The sequence below is a fragment of the Tubulanus polymorphus genome, chromosome 3 (assembly GCF_964204645.1).
Source record: "Tubulanus polymorphus chromosome 3, tnTubPoly1.2, whole genome shotgun sequence".
In the NCBI taxonomy this organism is placed as follows: Eukaryota; Metazoa; Nemertea; class Palaeonemertea; order Tubulaniformes; family Tubulanidae; genus Tubulanus; species Tubulanus polymorphus.
Genome location: NC_134027.1, coordinates 15,502,629 through 15,525,769, shown reverse-complemented (window position 1 = coordinate 15,525,769; position 23,141 = coordinate 15,502,629). Strand labels below are relative to the sequence as shown.

Genomic DNA, 23,141 nt, shown 5'->3' with positions numbered 1-23,141 from the left:
AGAGTTGAAGTAGACCGACGAGAAAACTGAAAATATATATCAACTCCATGTAGTAGGCCTAGTTGTGTGCTTTATAGACAATTTCTGATTAGGAATACTAACTGGAGCGACAACAAAATTTTGAGTAAGGGGCTGAATTCGAACTCCAAATTATTTCCAACGAGAAAACTGAAAATATTCCAAAAATCATAGGGTAGTTGTGCATTTTATAGACAATTTCTGATTAGGAAGCTTAGCCCTACTTACCAAAGTGGAAAGATGTCGAGCTTAAGGGTTCGAATTCAAACACCCAAGGCCATTCATCCACCAGCCTACCGACATGCGTAATAGCAATAAAAAAGAAACTGAAAATAATACCGAAAACCCTACTTATTAGACATAAGAGGCCTGGCCTAGATTTGAAAAAATAATACTGGCCCAATGAGTGACCACAGTACTTAGTAATAGTTTGAATAGGCCTTTTGGTATTGTGGTCGATCCGGAAAGTGAAGAAGTGTGCTGGATTGTAAACAGGTAAATAGCCTAATGCGACGAGCTCGCATCTCGAGTGGCCTAAATAATTAGCCATAGCCTACCACGGCCGAGTCGTGTTGAGCTCCACTTGTTCTCCCATCATCGATAGGGAAGGCCGACGTTTTATACATCAAACGAAAGCTAAAAAGCTCATATAGTTCATAGACGAAAATTATAAACGATCCATCGTACTATATTTTCGATATATAAAGTATCTTACCCAAGACTTGTATCGCCCGAGTCGTTAAATTTTCTCTCCACTTTGAAGCGGTCTGGCGGCAAAAGAGTCGCAGGTAAATGGCGTTTAATACCCTTACGAACTAATCTATATACTCAAGAACCTGCTACAGGGGATTGCATCAAGTCAACCTCGTTCGTTTAAGCACACTAAGGGAGCTAGGAAAAACCGTTAGATCGCGTACTTAAGCATTTGGAGCATGCGCGCGATGGTCACGTGACCCCGCCGTGGATCAATAATCGCTATTGACAATCGAAGCGAAACGCCGTACAGCCGTGCACAGAGGTCCTCCAGTTTGCAAGATGGTAATGTAAGCTGATCAGGCACTTTAACTGCATTTGGTCCAATTTCTGGAAATTTCTCTGCTGTACCATTGCCTATCGACATGAGGAAGTTTGGAAAATCCTGGTCATCTGTCGAGTGGATCCTCATATTTTGAGTCAGGTGAAACATTTCAACATGGTTCCATAGATATGAACGCTTCAGGGAAGCATCAACAATTTGAGGTCGGGATCCATGACGCACAACGGGTAATATTTGATGCCAATCTCGGGCAAACACAATAGTAAGTCCTCTGATTAGGAAAGAGTTACTACGTATATCTTGTAATGATCTATCCAGGCATTCAAAGATATGTTTATGGCCCATTGATACCTCATCAATGATCAACAATTCCGTTTGTCTAAGCAGCTGAGCGGTAGCAGAGGTGTTAGATATGTTGCATGTTGAGTCAGCTTTGATGTTTATAGGTATTTTACAGGGTTCTACCATTGTCTAGGAGGGTTGACGCAATTCCAGAAAGTGCAGTACCAAGTGCTACATAACCATTACCTCTAGCTGCTGTAAGTATAACATTGAGTAAGTATGTCTTCCGGGTTCCACCACTTGCATTAATGCAGTATAGTTTGCCTTCATCATTCTCAAATGATCCCATAACTGCATCGTAGATAGATTTCTGTTCAGCGTTTAATGTTGGCAATTTTTCTGAGTGCCGTCTTCATTGCTGGTATATCATAAGATGTTTCTTCAACGATAACTCTAGGCGATGTCCTAACTGAACTTGATGTTGGTGACAGAAGTGAAAAATCTCTTGAGAGATCCAGACCCTCGCGTTGGAGGCCTTGTAATTGAAGGAGAACTTCATTTTCAACTGTAGTAGTTACTTCACGGACGTCAAATTGGTGCATTAGATCACCGCTGAACTCAGTTTTCCACTTTTTCCAAAACTGTAATGGATCTGCTGGCCTACAGTAGATGAGGAGTGTTGCAAAGAAGTTTCTTAATTGAGACCCTAATTTCAGGTTAGAAGCTTCTTCCATGGCCCGATTTATTTCATCATCATCAGTTATGAGGCCAAGTTTCAGGCATCCATCTTGGAATGTAGGGCAGAGTTCACCATTTATAGTACAGAGATCCTCATAGCTTGTGGGTCCTGGTCGATGGTGTAAGAGCAAACGTAAGAAATACAATTCAGTTTGATGGGCACTAAATGAAATGGTGGGTATACGTCCTAGTACATCTGATGTAGTATGACCATAGCCATTGACTGTGCCACGTTTCCGTCGTTGCCATTTCTTACCAGACGTGTTCCATGTGAAGTATCGTGGGAATTCTGGGTAGAGAACTGATCGTGCAGTTGCATCCTCTGCATTCATTTGAAAGAAGGCAGTCAATTTGGTGGTGGGTGGTCCACGATTAATAACATTGGCAGCATCATCTGCTTGGAAAAGCACTGTTTGGTCATTTGGTAAGTGACATGGCAATTTCTCATCTGGAGGATATTTCTGGTGAATGGAAAGCCATATATTTTCCAGAATGCTTCACTGGCTGATATGTAGCATGCGTTTAGGTAAGTTGATATCTCATCTTGCGCTGACGTCCCATCATCCAGAGACACTATCACTTTGTCCTGTCGTTTTGTGATATACTTGTACAGGTAGGTATTTCACAGCCTGTACCGAATGGACAACTTCAACATTAATGTGAGCATCGTACCTAGGTGACAGCAGTGGACAATAAGGAACCACAAATGAGTTATCTACAGTGAAATCGGCATTACAAATACAAATTTTATGGCTGAAACCGCCTTTCTCTGGTGATCTCCGTTTATAGACAGGGTATTTGTCATCATGGACGACCGTCCGATCAGAGAACATCTTTGGAAAAAATCTTCCGTACATCGCCTATTTACACCAGTTCCGTCCATGCAAGGACTTGAAGGATTGATTGTACCACATGGTCCATGTATATTGTTACCAGTGATTATTTTGTGCAGACGTGGATTTACAGATATATCTGGGATTTCAGCACTCACAACCGTGTCAATGATTTCAGGAGTCCGTGGCTTGTCTTCACCATGCATAATTTAGCAGAATGTGAGCATGTGTGAGCCCACGTTTCTGCCATTCAATGGTCGCTGTATGTGCTTTAACACGGCCCAGCACATGCTTTTTCAGAAGGTCATCCATGAGAAAATCATACTTCATCTTAAAAACTTTGGCAGTGATGTCTGGTTGATCATGCGCTCGCTCACCCGGAAACAATTATTCTTGTATTTCAGGCCATTTGGGGTAAGTGGTAAATGTTATGAAGTAATCAGGCTTACCAATATGCCTGACAATAGTCATTGCATTTTGAAAAGCCTCTGAATAGAATCGTGGTGAACCATATATTGTTGGTGGCAAAATGATTTTTTTTCCTGGGTTCACAGTATCACCATTCTGTAAGGCATCATGCAAGCCGCTGTCTTTTTCCGCCCTGATGGTTTTCTGGTGAATTTTGGCCCAATGCAGTCGTGCCATTTTAATTTTAGCCCACTGATCAATTGCGTATTGTTGAAATAGTCTGCGCCCTCTCATCAGTATATTGAAGTCATCCTTACGAACATGGAGACGATACGAATAGTAATCAAGTGCTGTCAGTGTTTTGTTTTCAGTAGTCTTGAGACCTAACTGCCAACCATCAGTCCCAAACGGAAGCAATAGGACATAGTGTAGAGGATCATACGACCGGTGGTGATTACTGATACGCCGCATACTACCTTCGTGACATTGGATTACGATATCAGCACTTTCATATATATCTCCAGAAAGTAGAGCCGATACCTCAGATGCCATTGGTAAATTATATGATCTACAGTGCTCATACGACGGTTTCAATTTTTGGTCAGCATGAAGAACAATGCGTATATCTTCATCAGTGTTTGATGAGAGTTCAAGAGCACATTTGAATGATTGCACATATGAGTTGACCTCATGAAGGTACTGTTGCAGCTTACTTAGGACATCACGATTCAAATCTCTCATATGATACAATCTCTCATAATGTGAGCATCGTACCTAGGTGACAGCAGTGGACAATAAGGAACCACAAATGAGTTATCTACAGTGAAATCGGCATTACAAATACAAATTTTATGGCTGAAACCGCCTTTCTCTGGTGATCTCCGTTTATAGACAGGGTATTTGTCATCATGGACGACCGTCCGATCAGAGAACATCTTTGGAAAAAATCTTCCGTACATCGCCTATTTACACCAGTTCCGTCCATGCAAGGACTTGAAGGATTGATTGTACCACATGGTCCATGTATATTGTTACCAGTGATTATTTTGTGCAGATGTGGATTTACAGATATATCTGGGATTTCAGCACTCACAACCTTGTCAATGATTTCAGGAGTCCGTGGCTTGTCTTCACCATGCATAATTTAGCAGAATGTGAGCATGTGTGAGCCCACGTTTCTGCCATTCAATGGTCGCTGTATGTGCTTTAACACGGCCCAGCACATGCTTTTTCAGAATGTCATCCATGAGAAAATCATACTTCATCTTAAAAACTTTGGCAGTGATGTCTGGTTGATCATGCGCTCGCTCACCCGGAAACAATTATTCTTGTATTTCAGGCCATTTGGGGTAAGTGGTAAATGTTATGAAGTAATCAGGCTTACCAATATGCCTGACAATAGTCATTGCATTTTGAAAAGCCTCTGAATAGAATCGTGGTGAACCATATATTGTTGGTGGCAAAATGATTTTTTTTCCTGGGTTCACAGTATCACCATTCTGTAAGGCATCATGCAAGCCGCTGTATTTTTCCGCCCTGATGGTTTTCTGATGAATTTTGGCCCAATGCAGTCGTGCCATTTCAATTTTAGCCCACTGATCAATTGCGTATTGTTGAAATAGTCTGCGCCCTCTCATCAGTATATTGAAGTCATCCTTACGAACATGGAGACGATACGAATAGTAATCAAGTGCTGTCAGTGTTTTGTTTTCAGTAGTCTTGAGACCTAACTGCCAACCATCAGTCCCAAACGGAAGCAATAGGACATAGTGTAGAGGATCATACGACCGGTGGTGATTACTGATACGCCGCATACTACCTTCGTGACATTGGATTACGATATCAGCACTTTCATATATATCTCCAGAAAGTAGAGCCGATACCTCAGATGCCATTGGTAAATTATATGATCTACAGTGCTCATACGACGGTTTCAATTTTTGGTCAGCATGAAGAACAATGCGTATATCTTCATCAGTGTTTGATGAGAGTTCAAGAGCACATTTGAATGATTGCACATATGAGTTGACCTCATGAAGGTACTGTTGCAGCTTACTTAGGACATCACGATTCAAATCTCTCATATGATACAAACGGTTATGAACCTCATTGTCTGTGTCATAAAAGAACAGCTGGGCATATTTTGGTATAGCGTGTTCTTCTGGCAACAGAGACCCAATCTGGTGATACATTTTACCCTGTATCTTAAATGTCGGGTTGAAACCTGGTGGTGTTACCGTCGTACAGCCAATTGAGGCCAGGGCTAATGCATTATTGTACGCCAGGATATTATTTAAGAAAGTTGCATCATTTTCAAAGAGATGACATATATCAGATGGTACAGGTAATTGTTGCACTACAATTTTACCATTTTTGCAACATATAGATGGCTTTTCATCAGGCCATCTGTATGCACTACAGTGTGCGCAGTTAACATCGTACAGTTTACCACAGTGGTGACGTATGATATCATGTGGTAGAGTTTCCTCAGCGAAGTTGTCAGAAACTCCCAGTCTAATGAAATCACAAATCTCCAAACGTAAGTTGGGGGTGCAATCTTAGTGCCTGCAGTTAGTCACGAACACGACATATGTTCTGATGTTTGTAGGGGACTTTCCTGCGCTCGCCTATTTCTTTGAGAGTGGGTGTCCTTTGATGCTCGGGAGTGAGACCGACTTCTGACCTTTTTAGGCATTTTGAAAACCTCTACGACATCAAAACAAATAAGTCTGCAATGAAATTATAAATGAGCTTTATTATGAAAATTCCAAAAGTGTATCTTTACAAGCATGGTTAACATCATAGTCTGTTTACAAAATTACAGTGTATTAATTATACATAACATATTTTTATGTACTATCATTCTGGATGATATTCATAGCCTCGGCTTCGGTCACTAACACCTCCTTTTTGTTCATCGCGTTTTCCCTCACCATTATTGTCACCTTTTGACCCTGAGAGATTATTGATAACTTCGGCTTCTGACTGTTCATTTTTGTCATATCTCTGCTTATGGTTGATGGATTCATCAAGTGCTTTAGACAAATCCGAATCATCTGTGCTAGAAATGTCATATAGCAGAGATTTCTTTGCTGGTGGTTGTCCTAAATTTTCATCAGACTCGAATTTCCTCTTAACTGGGTTAGACAGAGGCTTAATCGGGTTAGACGTCATCTTAACTGGGGTAGACTGAGCTAATGGCATGGTTCCAGATTTCACTATAGAGGACTTCAGCGTTGCAATACTCTTTCTGACCTGAGTTTGCATCATCCAAGTCCATACAAAACTCTCTGACGTTTGCCTGTAATGTTTGCAATGTCCTGCCTATGTTCAGGACAGTTCCTTGTAAAATAGGAAAATTAGATTGGTTTGACTTACTGAGCTCTCTGTGGATGCTGAGCTCAGCTTCTTTAATATCGTTTAACAGCTTTATTTCAACGGTAGATATCTTCATCTGCAGATTTGCAAATTGTTCTGGTATGTCAGACATGATCTGAAAAATGGAGAAAACAGCCACCATTAGTGTAGGCATTTAAGTGACATTCCTGTCGTACAATGTAACATTAGCTGAATGAATTCTGCAATATTAGGGATCATTCATTTTTTACGAATGCATAAGGGAAGAGGGGGGTAAGTGCGTATGTATATATTATATATATGTATATATTAATGTATATGAGAAAATGGCCGATTTTGCGTACAGGGGGAGGGGTATTGTTGATTAAGTGAAATTTTATGCGTACGTAATAAATGAATGATCCCTTACTGTAATGAAAGTAAACTGTAAGACATCTTCCCAATTTTCCCATCTATTTAGCCTGTCATCAGAGATTTTTATTCACTCATTTGTCAATTAGTTCGTCTTAATTGACGATGTAAGAGGCTGACAATACGGCGCCCGACGATGTTTGAGAGTGCTGTGTATACTATCATCGCCGATTGACTGTGCTATATATAGACTCACTCAGCTGATACTATACGCACGGCCATATGCTCACACGCGGCTCACTGCTGAATTCTTCTGTACATTTATTCTGTGTCACATTTTTTGCCGTGGTTTTTTCGAATTACGGAGGCAAATTGGGATTCTAAAATGCTGATGGTCTATTGGTAAAATCAAAAATACATAAAGGAGGAAAAATGTACAACTTATAAAAGCCTGTAAACCACCCATCTTCGGTGGCAAATAGCTCACAGACAAATAGTCGTAAAAATATGATCTTGGTATCACTGGTTTCAGCTAGCCTTCCTCTATTGAATGAATAAGTTCATAAAACCTTTTATGCGTTGGTATTCCACTAGATGGCGAATGAGTTTGAGCAATTTTTCACTCTCAAAAGGTGTTCACATGCATTGTAGTGGGCTCTATGGTTGTTCACAGATGGCTCTGGTAGTAGTACCCATCATATTAGCATATGGATGTAATCAAGAGGTTACAGCACAACAGAGGATGCGAATGGCTGATAAATTAAGACTCACGATATCGCTATTTCAGCATGACCTGAATTTTGGTATTGCGACACCCTAATACATGAGCATAGGGCAAAGGCAACTTAGAGGGAACATATTCCGATTTGTTCTACAAACATGATAACACTCCGCTTGGAGTATACCAGAGGGAAATAGCAAAATTTAAGATTTTGCTGATTTTTAACTGAAATCTCATTTCACTTTCTTTTCGATAATTTGAATTTGAGAGTCTGATGTTAAATAGATTCTAAAATTCTAAATAAATTATAAAGCCATAACAGGCCTTAAAACTCTTGAAAACTAAAGGGTAGATATTGAAAAAATGAAATATATACTGATATTATGATAATAATCTCTTACTTAAAATTAACGATTTGTATTGTTCGTGGCAATCATATCTTAGAACATAATTGAAAAACCCAAGAACATCATAAATTCATAAAGGCATACGTATTTTTGGTATTTTTGATGACATTTTTGAGTTTACTGAAAATATATGAACCCAATACCAAGTTTTCAGGGAATTCATGTTGCCCTCGATAAATAAACATCTAGCAATTTATTTTCTCAATCCTTACAACATGAAATACTGTCACACTATGATAACCAACAATAGTTCACAAATCATTGATTGATTAGTTACATCACAGACTCTTAAAGCAGAGTCCAATCATTGACATAACTTTGAGCATTTTGCATCATGGCTGTATAAATGAGTCAGAAATACATAATCCATTTACTTTGCTTGAGTGTATAAGTCCATGGTTACAATTGTGGTGTCACTCAAAGGTCACCTCAAGTAGGCCTAACCTCAATAAAAGAATGGCAGTTACCATCCATAAAGATGACACATTCCAGATGGGAGGCCTATCTTGCAGGAATATAAACCCAGGAGTTCATACATTTCTTTGCATTTGCTCGACAAAGTCACAAAGCTTACAACTGAATTTTATTTTGAAAATGTCATTGCCTGTACTATATGTTCCAATAGTAATTCAGAAGGAAAGTTCTGATAACTCGACACAAACTGGCGGTACCAAAGTTTTTGTTAATACTGGATCAACAATTCTGACGGAAATTTTGAATTACATTAATTGAGTTTATCCTCTGATTCATTCGCGAATTTTATCTTGTGGAAAAGATATATTCCTAGAATTGAGTCGTGGAATTTGTGATATTGGTATCAACCGTGGCGGACCGCTAACTGTGTCGCGGATTGTGATCTATTCATCTGGGGAAATAAAACACCTGATTTGTAATGAACTTCTGTTCGAAAGTTCATTCGAAAATGGGCACGGAATTGAGTGGAATGAAATAGACAAAGCTTTATCAAGATTGTCAACAGACTACGCGTTTTGTTCTGGAATTTCGAAAAGCGAATAAGATGTTTGTAGTTCGGTCCATTATAAACCATCATTTCTGATAGAGAAGTATCTAACGGAGCAGTATTTTGTGTCATCGAAATGTCTAAAATGGTACAAACTACTACGGTTTAATGCAACAGTAGATGAACGAAACGACAAGTTGCATGGAAATTCTCACTGCCAAGAATGTTCGAAGGCATTCCGTGAATTAAGGAAGATAAATAACCGTGAAATCAAAGTTTCAGCCTCTTCAACTCCCGCGCAAATAAAATCAGAACGTTCGCAGCCTAATTCCAATTATCCGATCAATCATTTGACTCCAAAAAGTAAAAAGCGACGGATTGAACGCAAAAGTTCACATTCAAGACATGTGAAAAGGCGACTAGAACAAACTTTGATTAAACTCGCGGACGTATACGATGTTGAATTGGACTCGAGCCAAAGTGATGACTTAGCGAAGTTCTGTTCCAGTGTTAATTCCGAGCATCTGAGCGAAATTTTTGATGAGGCGAAAGAGGAGAGTGAAGACACTTTTGAAAGGATAAAATCTGCATGGGATGCAGATCAAGAGCGAAATAGTAAGTTTTGTTATATTTCAATGCGATCTCCAATAGATGAAAAATAATTATATATTTATTTCAATAATACATTATTTCATTCCTATTTTAGGGAATGACGAAAGAGGTAATCGATGGAGTATGGTGACATATTGCATCGCGGTGTCGATTTATGCTCGTAGTCCCGCCGCTTATGAAGCTATACAGGAATGGGGGATTTTTTAATTACCCTCACGGAGCTCCCTACAACATTACTCAACCGCATTGTTACAGGCCCCAGGAACAGAAAGCTACGAGGAATATCTTCAGAACATTTATTCCCGATACCAACTGTGGATAAGTGAGTGTGAGACGAAAGGCAGAAAACGGCCCAATTCGACAGGTGTTATCATCCTTGACGAAGTCAAAGTTATAGGCAAAGTTGCTTGGAACAGCAAAAACAAACAATTAAACGGACTAGCGATGGATTACACCGAAATGACATCGCTAAAGGATATCTTTAAATCTATATCTGGAGATTTGGCCCCAGAAACTGCTGAATATGAACTCCAGTTCTTATGGAGAGATCTTAGTAGTGATTTCGATGTAATCGGTCCATATTTCAGCTGTCACACGACTATGGATGCGGCATTTACTACAGCTTGCTTATTTGATGTAGTAAAGATATTCTACAATTACGGATTCAAGGTATGTATATGGAATTAGTTAATAAGTGATCGATAATCTGAATTCATATCCGTCAAATATTCTGTGTATTTCAAATAATTAATTTATATTTCAGACAAGGGCAGTAGTCACAGATGGAGCAAGTACTAATCTGTCTATGATTAAGATGCTGTCTGGTTATCCACATGGTGCTTTTGGACTCAATCACCGAAATCCGAATGACCTACACAGCGTTTCACCCCGAATGATGAACCCCCATGAGCCGGTAAAAAGAATATTTATTTTATCATATGTCCATCACACCAGGTACGAACTGTCACACAAAATACATTCATTGCTTTGATTGTGGTACTCTAGAAATGTTTCAGCCACTGCAGAGTTCTAAATTATTTTTGCAGATGAAAAATTTGATAAATCAGCTATGGGCGAGCCAACCGGGAGGGAATAAAGAATTCGTCACTGGAGGAAGAAACAGTGTGAATTTCGGATGGGAGGAAATAAAGGGTTTGTGGAATCGGGAAACACAAAGGAGAGATAGCGGCCAGATAAGGATGGTTCCTGGACTCAATAAGTCATTTATTGACAGGGATGCATGGACCAAATTAAATGTTAAGCCAGCAAAAATCATGCATGTAAATTTTCTGGCATTCATAATTTTTTTTAACGTTTGGTATTGTAGTTAAGCATTAGCGCATTATCAATTTTTTATTTTTAGCAACCTGAAGTGCTGGCTGAACTATTTAGTTTCGCAAATCCCGACAATAACCCACCCCCAATTGAAGCAGATCATGTCATGGCGACATACAACTACCTATCTGCTTGCAGCAAATTGTTTGAAGATGGCCTGCTCAAAAGCGGAAAACGGAATAACGCAGATAATAGCCGGATTCAAAATTTAGATAGTCAAATCATTCAAAACATACTGATCGGATTTAACTTCTTTAAAGAGTGGTGCGATCGACTTCACAGAGAATGTAAGTTGAACAGCCATAGTGTCTACATGTAGTCTTTTCAGACACATATTTCATTTACAAAAAATTTCATTACAGGTGGCGAAAATTTTAAAATGACTGCACCATCCCAGAAAAAATTTATCAGTTGGCAGGTAAGTCACGTTGTCATTGTTTCAACTCGTATTCAATTTTTGAAGGTTCCCATACGTTTATGTTTCGGTCTACGCTTATATTGCAGACATATGATTTGTTGCGAGTGATGGTTTTTGGCTTCCTAGGTTTCTGTGATGAATATCTGACCGAGTTTCCAGATTATTACATCACACCACTCACTGTGAATGGTAGTGCCGTGGAAACTTTGTTTTCACAATTTAAACATTGTGTAGGGGGAAAACTAACTTCTCTGAATTACCCTCAGGCTAGACGAACTGTAATGCTGCGTAGGGAAGTTCATGGACATCAGAATAAGAACAAAAGAAACTTTTACCGGGATACACCTCTTTACACGAAAGATGTGCCTTTGATGAGAAAATAAGATGCATGTTGTGTACATTTAAATCGCTTTATTTCCTATTTATATATCAAATATTGAAAATTGTATTTTTGTGAAATTGGCAGACATATATATTCAAATTTAAATTTTATCAATTCAAATACTTTTTTTGATATTTCTATTAGCCAATAACCTATTTCTTAGTCTTTTTTGTCGTCTTTGATGTTGATGATTTCTTGGCAGTAGCTCTGTTATTTGATGCTGGAGAACAACGCAATTTGCCTTGCTGACACTGTATAATTGTTCACGTAGATTTGAACCGCCCTTTAGCCGTTTACCAGCCTTTTCACTCAATTTCTCGAAGTGACCCACAATAAATCCATTTATACGCGCATGTGTATACTTTCTTATAAAATCTTGCCAAACCAAATAAATGTTCGGTGACAATTCTTGGGCTAATGCCAGTCCAAGTCTGGTAGTTGTCAATTTAAAGAAAATGGATTCCATTTCTTTGTTCGGCTGAACTTCAGTACTGGCAGTCTAAAGAAATAAATGGATTAGTTAGAATATTTTGCGGTTCCTGAACTTCGCTGAAAAAGCTGAATCACTGAAACGCTGAAACGCTGAAATAAAAACGCTGAAATTTCAGGGAATTTCCGAAAAACGCCGAAATTTCAGGGAATTCCCGAAAAACGCTGAAATCGTGCTAGGTACCGACAATACACGTTTTGAAATATTTTCCGGGCCGGTGTCCGCTGCTGAGTCCTGAACCGTGTTTTAGTCTCTACCTTCGGTTACAGAGACATGCATGGACAGTATGTGTGGAGTATACTTCTAGAGGGCCACTTGTTGGACAAATTAATTCGCTTGAAATCCGGATTTTTAATGCATACAGGCAGCATAATGAGGAAAACCCATTCACAAACCGTGCAAGCTACCTTAAACACTATGCTCAATATTCCCTGCAAGACGCAAAATATCTTATTTGAACGTTCATGTATAAAACATGGAGCAACTTTTCTTTTGTCAACACGTTGATGGGCGACGAACTATGTCACTATGGTATTCTCTGAAGGAGGTAAATTAAATTTGACAGCTAGTTATATAAATGATGCAGCTTTTGGACAAAAGGGATCTAACTAAATTTCTTTTTAATTCACTGTGGAATGGAATGGAATGGATTGACGCCAATGGCATGCAGTAGGCCCCTACATATGGGTCATACTGATTAGCGTCAACCAATTAATCTAAATCGGGCTAACCATTCAACAACTGTGAATAATTTATTTGCTGTGGCGTGATAATAATTAGTTTTTTTGAAGAAATGACATACCAACTGTTAGAAAAATGTACCGATTCTTATTTTTAGACTACTACTGAATCTATAAAAGGAGGAGTCATAGACAAAGTTGATTTGCTTAGCTGGTGACACTTCTTGTCAAGTACATCATCTCAAGTACTGGGTGTTTTGTAAGTTTAATTTCAGTATTTATTTACTAAGCACCTTTTTCTATTTTTAGATTCAGGCTTAGAATGTGCAAATTTTTTGAGATACTGAGAAATCAGATGGCACCAGTAAACTTCAACTGCGAAATTTGCAGCAGGATAGCTGAACGACACAATTTTTAAAAATAAAATGGCTATTCGAATGCTATTTCAATAATAACTTAATTCAACCAGAGAGAAATAAGTCAATTGCGGATGTACAGTACACCCACTTTTCTTCCCTGTTTCCTGGTACCAAATTTTTAGTCTTAAGCTAAGCGATATTCTAAGGTATACTAGTGGATTTCATTAGAATATGAAGCAATGGAACCAGAATTCTAGCCAGAGTTAAGCGAACTATTGATTCTGATATAATGTAAGAACTGATTTCCTTTGTATACTCTTGCAGAATGTGTTATGTTTTATTTCAAGCTGTTAAATAATATAGTTAGACAAATGTCCAATTATTGGATCTTTCTTGTTGACTCGTTTAATTTTGTGAGTTAAGAGTTCCAGTCAATCCACAATGTGCAGTGCCTAGCCTTCATCTACACTAAAGCCAAGCCTGTGTATGGGAAAAAAATATCGTTCGACTCCTATAGGCCAGACACATCAAAGCATGCAATACATTGCAGATAGTAGTCTCCGGCAAGTCGAAAGAGAAAGTAAACCAGGTTTTACCCCGTACCCTACCCGGGAACAAAGACACTTAAAGATTCCTTCCTCCTTGTAGAAATTGTAGAAATATGGCACCCAATTGTAGCAATGCTAAGTACAGTATACTATGACGGTTGAACCTTTATTAACGAATTTCAATGACACCGAAAATAGAATCAAAATAATCATTAGTTCCATGCTAGCACTTAATTTGGGTTATCAGGTTCAGCCTAACTGTACTTTCATTCAGCTACTACTTGTATGAGACTTGGCAATGATAAGTTGCAAGAAATCACCAAACATAAGAAAAAATATTGTCAATTAATATTACTGTGATTAAGAATTTATTCAAATGAAGTGATAACTTCATTGTTAGATCGTACCGGTATATGCACATAAAACTATGGCAAAAAAACTTCTTCTTCTTCTTTAGAATAATGTGGAGGACCCATAGTTGGGTATTGTCCCACAGCGTTTGACAGCGATGCTCGGACTGGATATCAGTTAGGTTAAAATTCAAATATGTACAGTTAAAACGGTGTAGGTTGTGTAGGCATCTATTTGGAGCTCCACTCCCGGAGGAGCGCAGCTTTGAATGCATCTGCTGAGGACGCAGCACATATCTCTTCTGGTACACTATTCCATAGACGGATAGTTGACGGGAAAAAGGAGTGAAGCTTCACGTTGGTCCTCGTATGATGTACCATCAGTCTATGTGCTACTCTTGTGCCTCGTCTTGCTGGTGTGATGATGCTGTCGTCCACCTTAATGTCGATAGGTCCGTTGATGATTTTGTACATCATCGTGGCCTTGTTGACATTTCTGCGAGTCTGAAGAGATTCAAGATCGAGGCGTTGGACTAATTCTGTGGCGCTTGAAGAACGACTGAAATCACGATTGATTCTTCTGGCAGCACGACGTTGAGTCATCTCAAGTTCGTTGATGAGCTTTGTTTGGTATGGGCTCCAGACTGTAGAGGCATATTCAACGATGGGTCGAGTGAGCGTCTTGTAACACTGAATGTGAGCTTGAGTTGGGCAGCCTTTCAGGTTCCTGTAGACGAAGGCACTCGCTCTGTTGGCTTTTGCTGCTATTGCTTGTATGTGATCACCCCAGGTTAAGTTCTTGTTGAATACTAGCCCAAGGTATTTAGCCTTGTCAACTTGGTCTAGGGGTTGACCGTGCAGATGGTACGTGGCTACAATTGGTTTCTTGCGCTGTGTAATGGTGATGGAATGGCATTTCTTGACATTGAACCCCATTTGCCATTGTTTCTCCCATTCACCCAGTTTGGTGAGGTCGTCTTGGAGGCGTTCAGTGTCTGACAGAGTTTTAATTTGTTCGTACAGTATCGTGTCATCAGCAAACAGACGTACTACGCATTGGGTATCATTTCCCAAATCATTGATGTAGATCAAAAACAATGTAGGTCCAAGTACCGAGCCTTGTGGCACACCTGACGTCACAGGTCCAATATCAGAGTATTTACTTTCTACTAGCACCTGTTGAGTTCTATTGGACAGGAAGTTCTCGATCCATGTCAATGTTCTGCCGCGTATGCCATAGTAGTTGAGCTTTACACCGAGGCGCAGATGGGGCACCTTATCAAATGCCTTCGAGAAGTCCAATAATATGGCATCTGTTTGTAGACCAGAGTCAATAGTTGTGCTAAAATCATCGGTTGTAAGAATCAGTTGAGTCTCGCAGGAGCGGTTTTTACGGAAACCGTGTTGCCCATCGGTGAGAATTTGGTGAGTCTCAAGGTGTTTTGTTATTTCGCTCCTGATGATGTGTTCAAGCAACTTGGAGCATATTGATGTAAGTGAGATTGGTCGATAGTTTACTGGTTGACTCCTATCACCTGCTTTAAAGATTGGCTGCACAAAGGCGTGTTTCCAAATTTCTGGTATTTCACCGGTACGTAACGATTCGTTGAACAGTAGGCAGACGGCCGGAGCTATTTCTTGCGCTACGGCTTGAAGGATACGACCTGGAATATTGTCTGGTCCACATGCTTTTCTTGGGTTGATTTTCTTCAACAGGCAGTATACCCCATGATTGGATACTTGTATATCCGGCATCGGTGGGTAGGGGCTTTCTCCAAGTGATGGAAAGTTTGAGGTATCTTCTTTTGTGAAGACTGAGCAGAACTGATTATTCAATATGTTGCTCTTCGTTGAACTATCACTGAAGGTAATGCCACCGCTTGTAAGAGGAGCGACACCAGTCATGTCAGTTTTTCTGCTTTTTATGTATTTCCATATGCGCTTAGAGCTGCTATCACTGCTGAGCATTTCTGCAATGTACTTGTGGTAAGCAGACCGATTTGCCTTCCTGGTTTCGCGTTTTAGTCTACGATATCGTTCCTTTGATCGTTTTGATCGTTTTGATTTGGATTTGGCTTTTTTCCAAGCTCTGGCTTTACGACGGGAAAGCTTTTTGAGTTCGTGATTTATCCATGGTTGGTGGAATTTTGTCGATGTAGTCGTCGTTGGAACATGATCTTTTTGAATTTTGAGTAGGTGATTTTGCAGTTCTATCCACTTGGTATTGATTGGTGCTTCTGAGGTCGAATGACGAGTGCAGAAGTCATGTGTGAATCTAGCGGTGTCTGTTCTCATTTCGTCGAATTTGGCTTTTTTCCATACGCTGACTGTACGAGGTATCGGTCGTGCTCTCGTTGGGCGGATACGGCTGTCAACGAGTAGGATGTCGTGGTCACTAAGTCCAGGTAGGACTTCACACCGCGTCACTAGACCTGGTTTGTTTGATAGGAAAATCTCGAGGATGGAATCACCTCTGGTGGGTTGGTTATTCACTTGCTGCAGTCCGAGGTTGTCAATTTTGTCGAGAAAGAGCTCGTTTACAGATTTCTTGTACTGATTTCCGACGATGCAGGTATCTTCCCAGTTGATGTCTGGTAAGTTGAAATCGCCACCGCACCAGTAAGTGGATGGTTTAGAATTAGAGGTTGTAGCGTCTAGGACTTTACAGATGGCGTCCATCTGTTCGTCGCTTGATTGTGAGGGTGTTCGGTATACCGAGCCGACGATGATTGGTTCGTTTTTACAGTCGGTTTCTAAGCGGACAAATACTGCCTCTGATGTGGTGTTTATCTGGATCTCCTGTGAGATTAATAGTTTTTTGATCGCCACAAGGACGCCGCCATGTTCATCATGCCTGTCCTTGCGGTAGACGTCGTAACCTTCCGGGAAAATTTCGGCGTTATGTATCTCTGGCTTTAACCAGGTTTCAGAACCGAGGATTATGTCAGGATCAGTGCACGTGATTAGATTCCAAAGTTCGGCTTTTTTTGGGCGGATGCTCTGAAAGTTGATCACTAGTGTTCGCGTCGTCGCGTTGCATTTCACCGCTACTGGGTTTCGCGAAGAGGTGTCACATGACGATGATGGGCTATGCAAGTTTGAAAAGCTATCCTGGGTTTCAAGTCTATTTTGTGTTCCTCTAGGCATTATCGGTGACGAGGCATGTATTGGTGTACCCAAATGCTGCGACGAGGTGTTACCATCAGTGTCAAGAGACGAGGTCCTCGATATGTCAAGAAGTGATGGGTGGCTGATATTTAACGATTCAGCCGCTGTAGTTGTGAAGAGAGTAGATGAAAAGTTCGGTGTACCGCATATGTAACATGTCCACAATGAGGTGGACGTCTCAAGTTCATATAGCCGGTCAGACATGCCAACACAGTTTGTGTGGAACCATAGGTTACATATGTCGCAAGCAATCCCTTTCTGCGTCCATTGCACTGCCTTCGTGCACACTCCGCACGGGTATTTTTGTGTACGTGGGCCAGGATTGTATGAATATCGTGTGCTATCATCAGCATAAGCAGGACGACTACTCCTGTGTGCCACCATTGTGTAGGTTGCCACCTAATAATGTCGATATATGTGTAGAAGAATGGGAATGGCATATTTTTGTTTTTAAGTTGTCCAATATGGCCGACTTCCGGTTTTCGACATTTTCCACAGGTTGGTAATCAGGTTGATTTAACTTGATTAAAACTAGCCTTCAAAGTTCTTAGTAGCTGGATAGTCCATGTCCAGTATCCTGAAGCTTTTATGAATGGTTTTTGTGCAATTATAGTTAGTCCAATAACGTTTTTAAAGGTATTTTTCGCGAAATTTTCGGTCACGAAGGTTGAGAGGTGTTATCCAGTCCGCGCATGCGCAATCGCACAATCGCACAATCCACATCTAACAATCCACATCTAACAATCCACGCAATCGATCAAGTCGATCAGAACGACGACCTTAAGGCATGTCTCTGTAACCGAAGGTAGAGCATAAAACACGGTTCAGGACTCGTCAGCGGACACCGGCCCGGAAAACATTTCAAAACGTGTATTGTCGGTACCTAGCACGATTTCAGCGTTTTTCGGGAATTCCCTGAAATTTCGGCGTTTTTCGGAAATTCCCTGAAATTTCAGCGTTTTTATTTCAGCGTTTCAGCTTTTCAGTGTTTCAGCTTTTTCAGCGAAGTTCAGGAACCGAATATTTTGTAATCCGTTATGTAGCTGATTCAAATGATGTAACAGCAGAATTTTTATTACCTTTATCATAGCTTTCTTTTGTTTTTTAAACTCCTGTTCGTTTACTATACGAATAATTGTATTATCAAGTAATTTCAATAATTTCATATATTCTCTCCTGAATACATATAGTCCATCTCTGTCACGACATCGTAACTCCACCGGTATTTTTTCAGTCTTTTTATCCAATACAATTATACGTCCCAAAACAGTTAGATTTCTCTTTGCTGATATATTTCCATTTCGTCGTTGTCGTTTGTACAATGAAAACATAAGCCCGAGACAACCACCCGAAAGTACATAAATACCAGTTTCTGGTTGAAATTGAGTATATTCTGATTTTTCGCCGTCAGTTGTGGTGTCCGATTTATCCGGAGAATTCAGAATTCTTTGTATGAAATCCCTCACATAATCGCCAATGGAGTGGATAAGAGCAGCTATATCAATCTCCGTGGTTTCGTCTGTAGGCCTACCCAACACAAATTTTCGAAATTCAGTTTGACTAACATATTTGTCAGTCAATGGTTTTCCGATATAATCCGACAGCAATAACTTCCATCTAAGCAGAAAATGGATGTAAGGGTCCTTGAGCTGTTGAGAGTCAGCATAAATGTTTTTGAATGCTAGTACTAAGTCCGATATTAAGAGTTTAAATATAGGTGCAAAGCAGCGATGACGGGTTTTCTGTAAAGCCATTCAGAATGATGGGAATTGTAGTGAATTGAAATATAATCGATACATAGAATAAAATGCATTGACAGATTCGAACCTAATATGCAACCACTGTGTAAACGTCAAATATAATTCAGCTTTGAAACCGAACATACGTGGACGTACAATCACAAATATTAATATATTTGACCAGGCACTTATTTTGGCATTCAAACATCATGATACTGTATTATCACCATCCTTAAAAATGGATCTGTCCTATTAAGAACTCATCTTAAGCACCTGCTGAGCCGATAGATTGAGTGAATTCACAGATAAGAACGTATTATGATTTAGAATAGATTAGATTTAAGAAGTTAATGTTTTTACTGAAATATTTGAATAAATACATATATTGTAGTGTAGATTCAATCAATAAATTATGAATTTATTTGGTCTGGGTTTCCGGCTGATGTTGATTTTGGCTTTTATGGATTACAAATTCTACAGTGATAAACAATTGATACCTGCAACATGTGTGTAAATCAAACCTATTCCACTAGTTGCGTGTGTTTCCTAATAAATGGGAGAGTCACTCTTGATCTGAGTTATTAGAACTAGGGGTCCAGGGACACCATGCCCACTTGGGAAGTGGTTCCAAATGCTCAACAATCTAACAATTCAGGTATCAAAGGTATAAAACATCCCTTTTCAAAGAATACCCATCACAAATTGCAATGAGAAATGGCAAACTCAGAATTCGGGCCAAAACTGACATTTTTGGGCACTAAAAAAGGTCATAGGACGGCCATCTTGAGTCCGTATCCCAATTTTTGTTATGCTGATGGGCCCAGGGGCATTCACATATATCAGAAAGATCAAGGTAATTGATCAAAGCATCTTCAAAATTTCCCTCAAAAAGTTCAAAAATGTGTAAAAAGTGTTGATTTTGGCGAACAACAATGGCTGCCAGTCGGCCATCTTGATTCTGACAGGGCCAGTTTTTGAGCTGAAGATGTGTCTAGGGTAGATACATGTGAAACCCAAATATCAAGACATTACATTGAAGCGTCTTCAAAACTTCCTAAAATAACTGATTTCCGTCTACGGACGGACGATGGACGAAAAGTGAACGCAATAGCCCGCTGGGACTAAAGTCCCAAGTGGGCTAAAAATAATGTTCATTTAGTCATAGAAATCCATTGCCTTTTTGGAGTTTCTGTAATAATATTTGTTCTGCCCTAATTTTTATTACTGTATGAACCAATGATATGCTTTGTAAATATGATGTAATAAAATAAATTTGAACATGAGAATCAAGCATAACTTGTGTTTTTTCAACTTGTCTTACTTGTCTTTTGTTAACAGTTCCAGAGTTTCAATTACAATCAAATCCAAATTGGCTAAAAAGTACATAGGACTAAATGAAATGAACGGTTAGTTACTGCAAACCTATTCCAGTGTTATGTCCATCGTGTTGAATCACTTTCCTTGAGTTGAAAGAATCAGATCTTCTATGGTACAACATCGGTCGAAGAGAGATATCTTGGTGTTGACTGTCCTTGACCATCTAACTTCATGCGTTTGACATTGGAATTTAGCATCATACCCATTTGAACTGCAAAATATTCATACAACATGAAAACCTACAGTACATGTATACGGTATTAATCAAACTTTCACCGATGTTGGATATTTGAATGAACATTAGGTTTATTTCAGTACTCTAAAGCAGGAAATAATAAGCCCAATCAATAGGCCCTATTCCCATTGGAAGAATTATATAATGCGTACAGCTGTACCGTACACTTATCAGTCAAGAATGGAGAAATCGGTATACCAAACCTACGAACAGCAAAATGTACAGGCCTACAATGATTTCTGGTAATACAAGCCGTGACCACATGAACGTTTTGGTTTGACTATTAATGTCAGCAGGTCAGAGAAGGCCTGGCCAAACTTAATCACATGGCTCAAATCAATTAGCCTTTCTGCGTGTGAATATTTCACTGTATTGTTTTAAAAATAGGCCTATCGAGTGAATTAGTACATAGACTGAATTAGACTTTAGGCTAGTCCTGACCAAATCCTATCCATATTATAATGGCACCAGTTATAGTAACATCACTGTAGGGCCAACGAGAGGGAAAAAGTTGTGTTTGTAGTAGGCCTACATAGGCATGGTAGGCTTGTCGTACTCACTTAATACTTAAAACGCTGTTGTTACCTGTACGTGACTGTACGGTGATTTCTACAGGTTAGCCATATGTGAGTATGTTGACGCTCAGACTTGCAATATTGGGATTCGAAACCAAACGAAAAAAAAATCCAGTAGTAGTCCAGTGATTTACCCACTGTGCCACAGAACGTAACTGGTGGGTGGATGAAATTTGATTTACAAATAGCCTAGCCTCACCTAACCCAAACTCTATTCTTTTACGCATGCGCGTTTGCAGATTATAGGAACTCACGTACAGCGTTTTTAGGGAACTCACGTACGGTTAACCTGTGGATATCACCGTACAGTCACGTACGCGTTACAATTTCGTACTTAAAATGGTATTGTTTACTAGGAACTCACGTACGGCGTAAGTAGGGAACTCACGTACGGTTCACCTGTGGATATCACCGTACAGTCACAATCTTAGCTTCCACACTTCACAACCAAACCAACTGACCAACCAGTATATTTAGTCCCAGTACGCACCAACCGGCACAGGCCTAACACTGTTTGTCAACTGTGTGTACCGTTGTAGGCCATCGATAATCACCTGATACTTTTCTGTCGTTTGTTTTCTCTCTGAGACGAAGACGAACGTAATTCTAGTAGCCTTCCGCGACTCAACGACCTTGATTTAAACTTGATCAATTCAAAGTCTGTTTATTGACGCTTTTGGTTACATGAACTGATCAGCAATATACTTAAATAAAATAACCGGAATAACAAGAAATCAAAAATATTAAAGAGGTAACAAACAAACGCCCGTAAACCTGTCAGACACGCGAACGCCGGACTCGTAAACTCTTGGACTCGGACCCGCTGAGCAATAAATTCATAAAATTGACTTTGAAATTGATTGTGGAGAAGAGAGGGAATAATTCGATAGCTCTTCCTCGAAAAGAAGAGAGAAATATCGGTAAGAAAACACAACATGGCTACTAATTGAATGGAGCCAAATTTCCGATGTTTACGGCTCGACAGTGCCTTTATAACGTGGATTTATCAAAATTCCCATGCAGTATCTGGAGATTGAAGTGAGCTGAAGGACATCATACGGATTGTATCGGCGACAGCGGTAAGGTAAGGAAGCCTTTACACTTTTAACAAAAACTATGTGGAAAAGGGAAAAAAAAAAAATAATAATCACGCGAATTTCAATAGGGTTTTCTGTGAAGAAACAGAACAAGATGTTTTTCAAGTAGAAATGTGTCACATAGTCTTTTCCTCGATTGGAAAAAACGGATATGACCATCGGATACTAATTGATTCTGCAAACTGCTGACATCTAGCAGCGCTGCATGGAATTGAGTGCTCGGTGAAATGCTAGTGAATCTTACAAGTAAAAAGTCTAAAAGAACACTTTTTCATTTAAGCTTTATACAAAACTTGCTGTTTCAATTAATACAAACCAAACAAACAAACATCAACGCTTAGTTCAGAATCTTCTGGTTTAATTGATACCAATATTACGCATGTAGCTATTCGGACAATGAAATGATAGCCTATTGAAAAACCCCAGTTTTTCAGGAAAAAAGTTGTACATTTTTCCTCTTTATGTATTTTTGGTAAAATTAAATGCTCTTGCTCCAGGTGTGATTTTCCCAAATTCGAGGCCTGGTCTCCCATTGCTTGCATTTCACTGAGTGAGCATGCTGAATTAGGATGGGAACTTTTTTTGTTTTAGAAACTAATCATTTTAGTTAACTGATTAAAGGATGGGAATGTGCTCATGTGGATCTCACTTCACTAAGCCTAAT

General features: G+C 39.5%; 1 protein-coding gene across 1 annotated transcript; it reads right to left on the bottom strand.

Annotated features, from left to right (window-relative positions):
• Nucleotides 1-1,710: 1,710 nt before the first annotated feature.
• On the bottom strand, nucleotides 1,711-4,056 carry LOC141902122 (uncharacterized). Its single transcript, XM_074789762.1, has 3 exons — nucleotides 3,357-4,056; nucleotides 2,680-2,789; nucleotides 1,711-2,535 (listed from the first exon to the last, which is right to left on the bottom strand). The coding sequence occupies exons 1-3, from the start codon at nucleotides 4,054-4,056 to the stop codon at nucleotides 1,711-1,713; spliced, it is 1,635 nt and encodes a 544-aa protein (XP_074645863.1).
• Nucleotides 4,057-23,141: the final 19,085 nt, after the last annotated feature.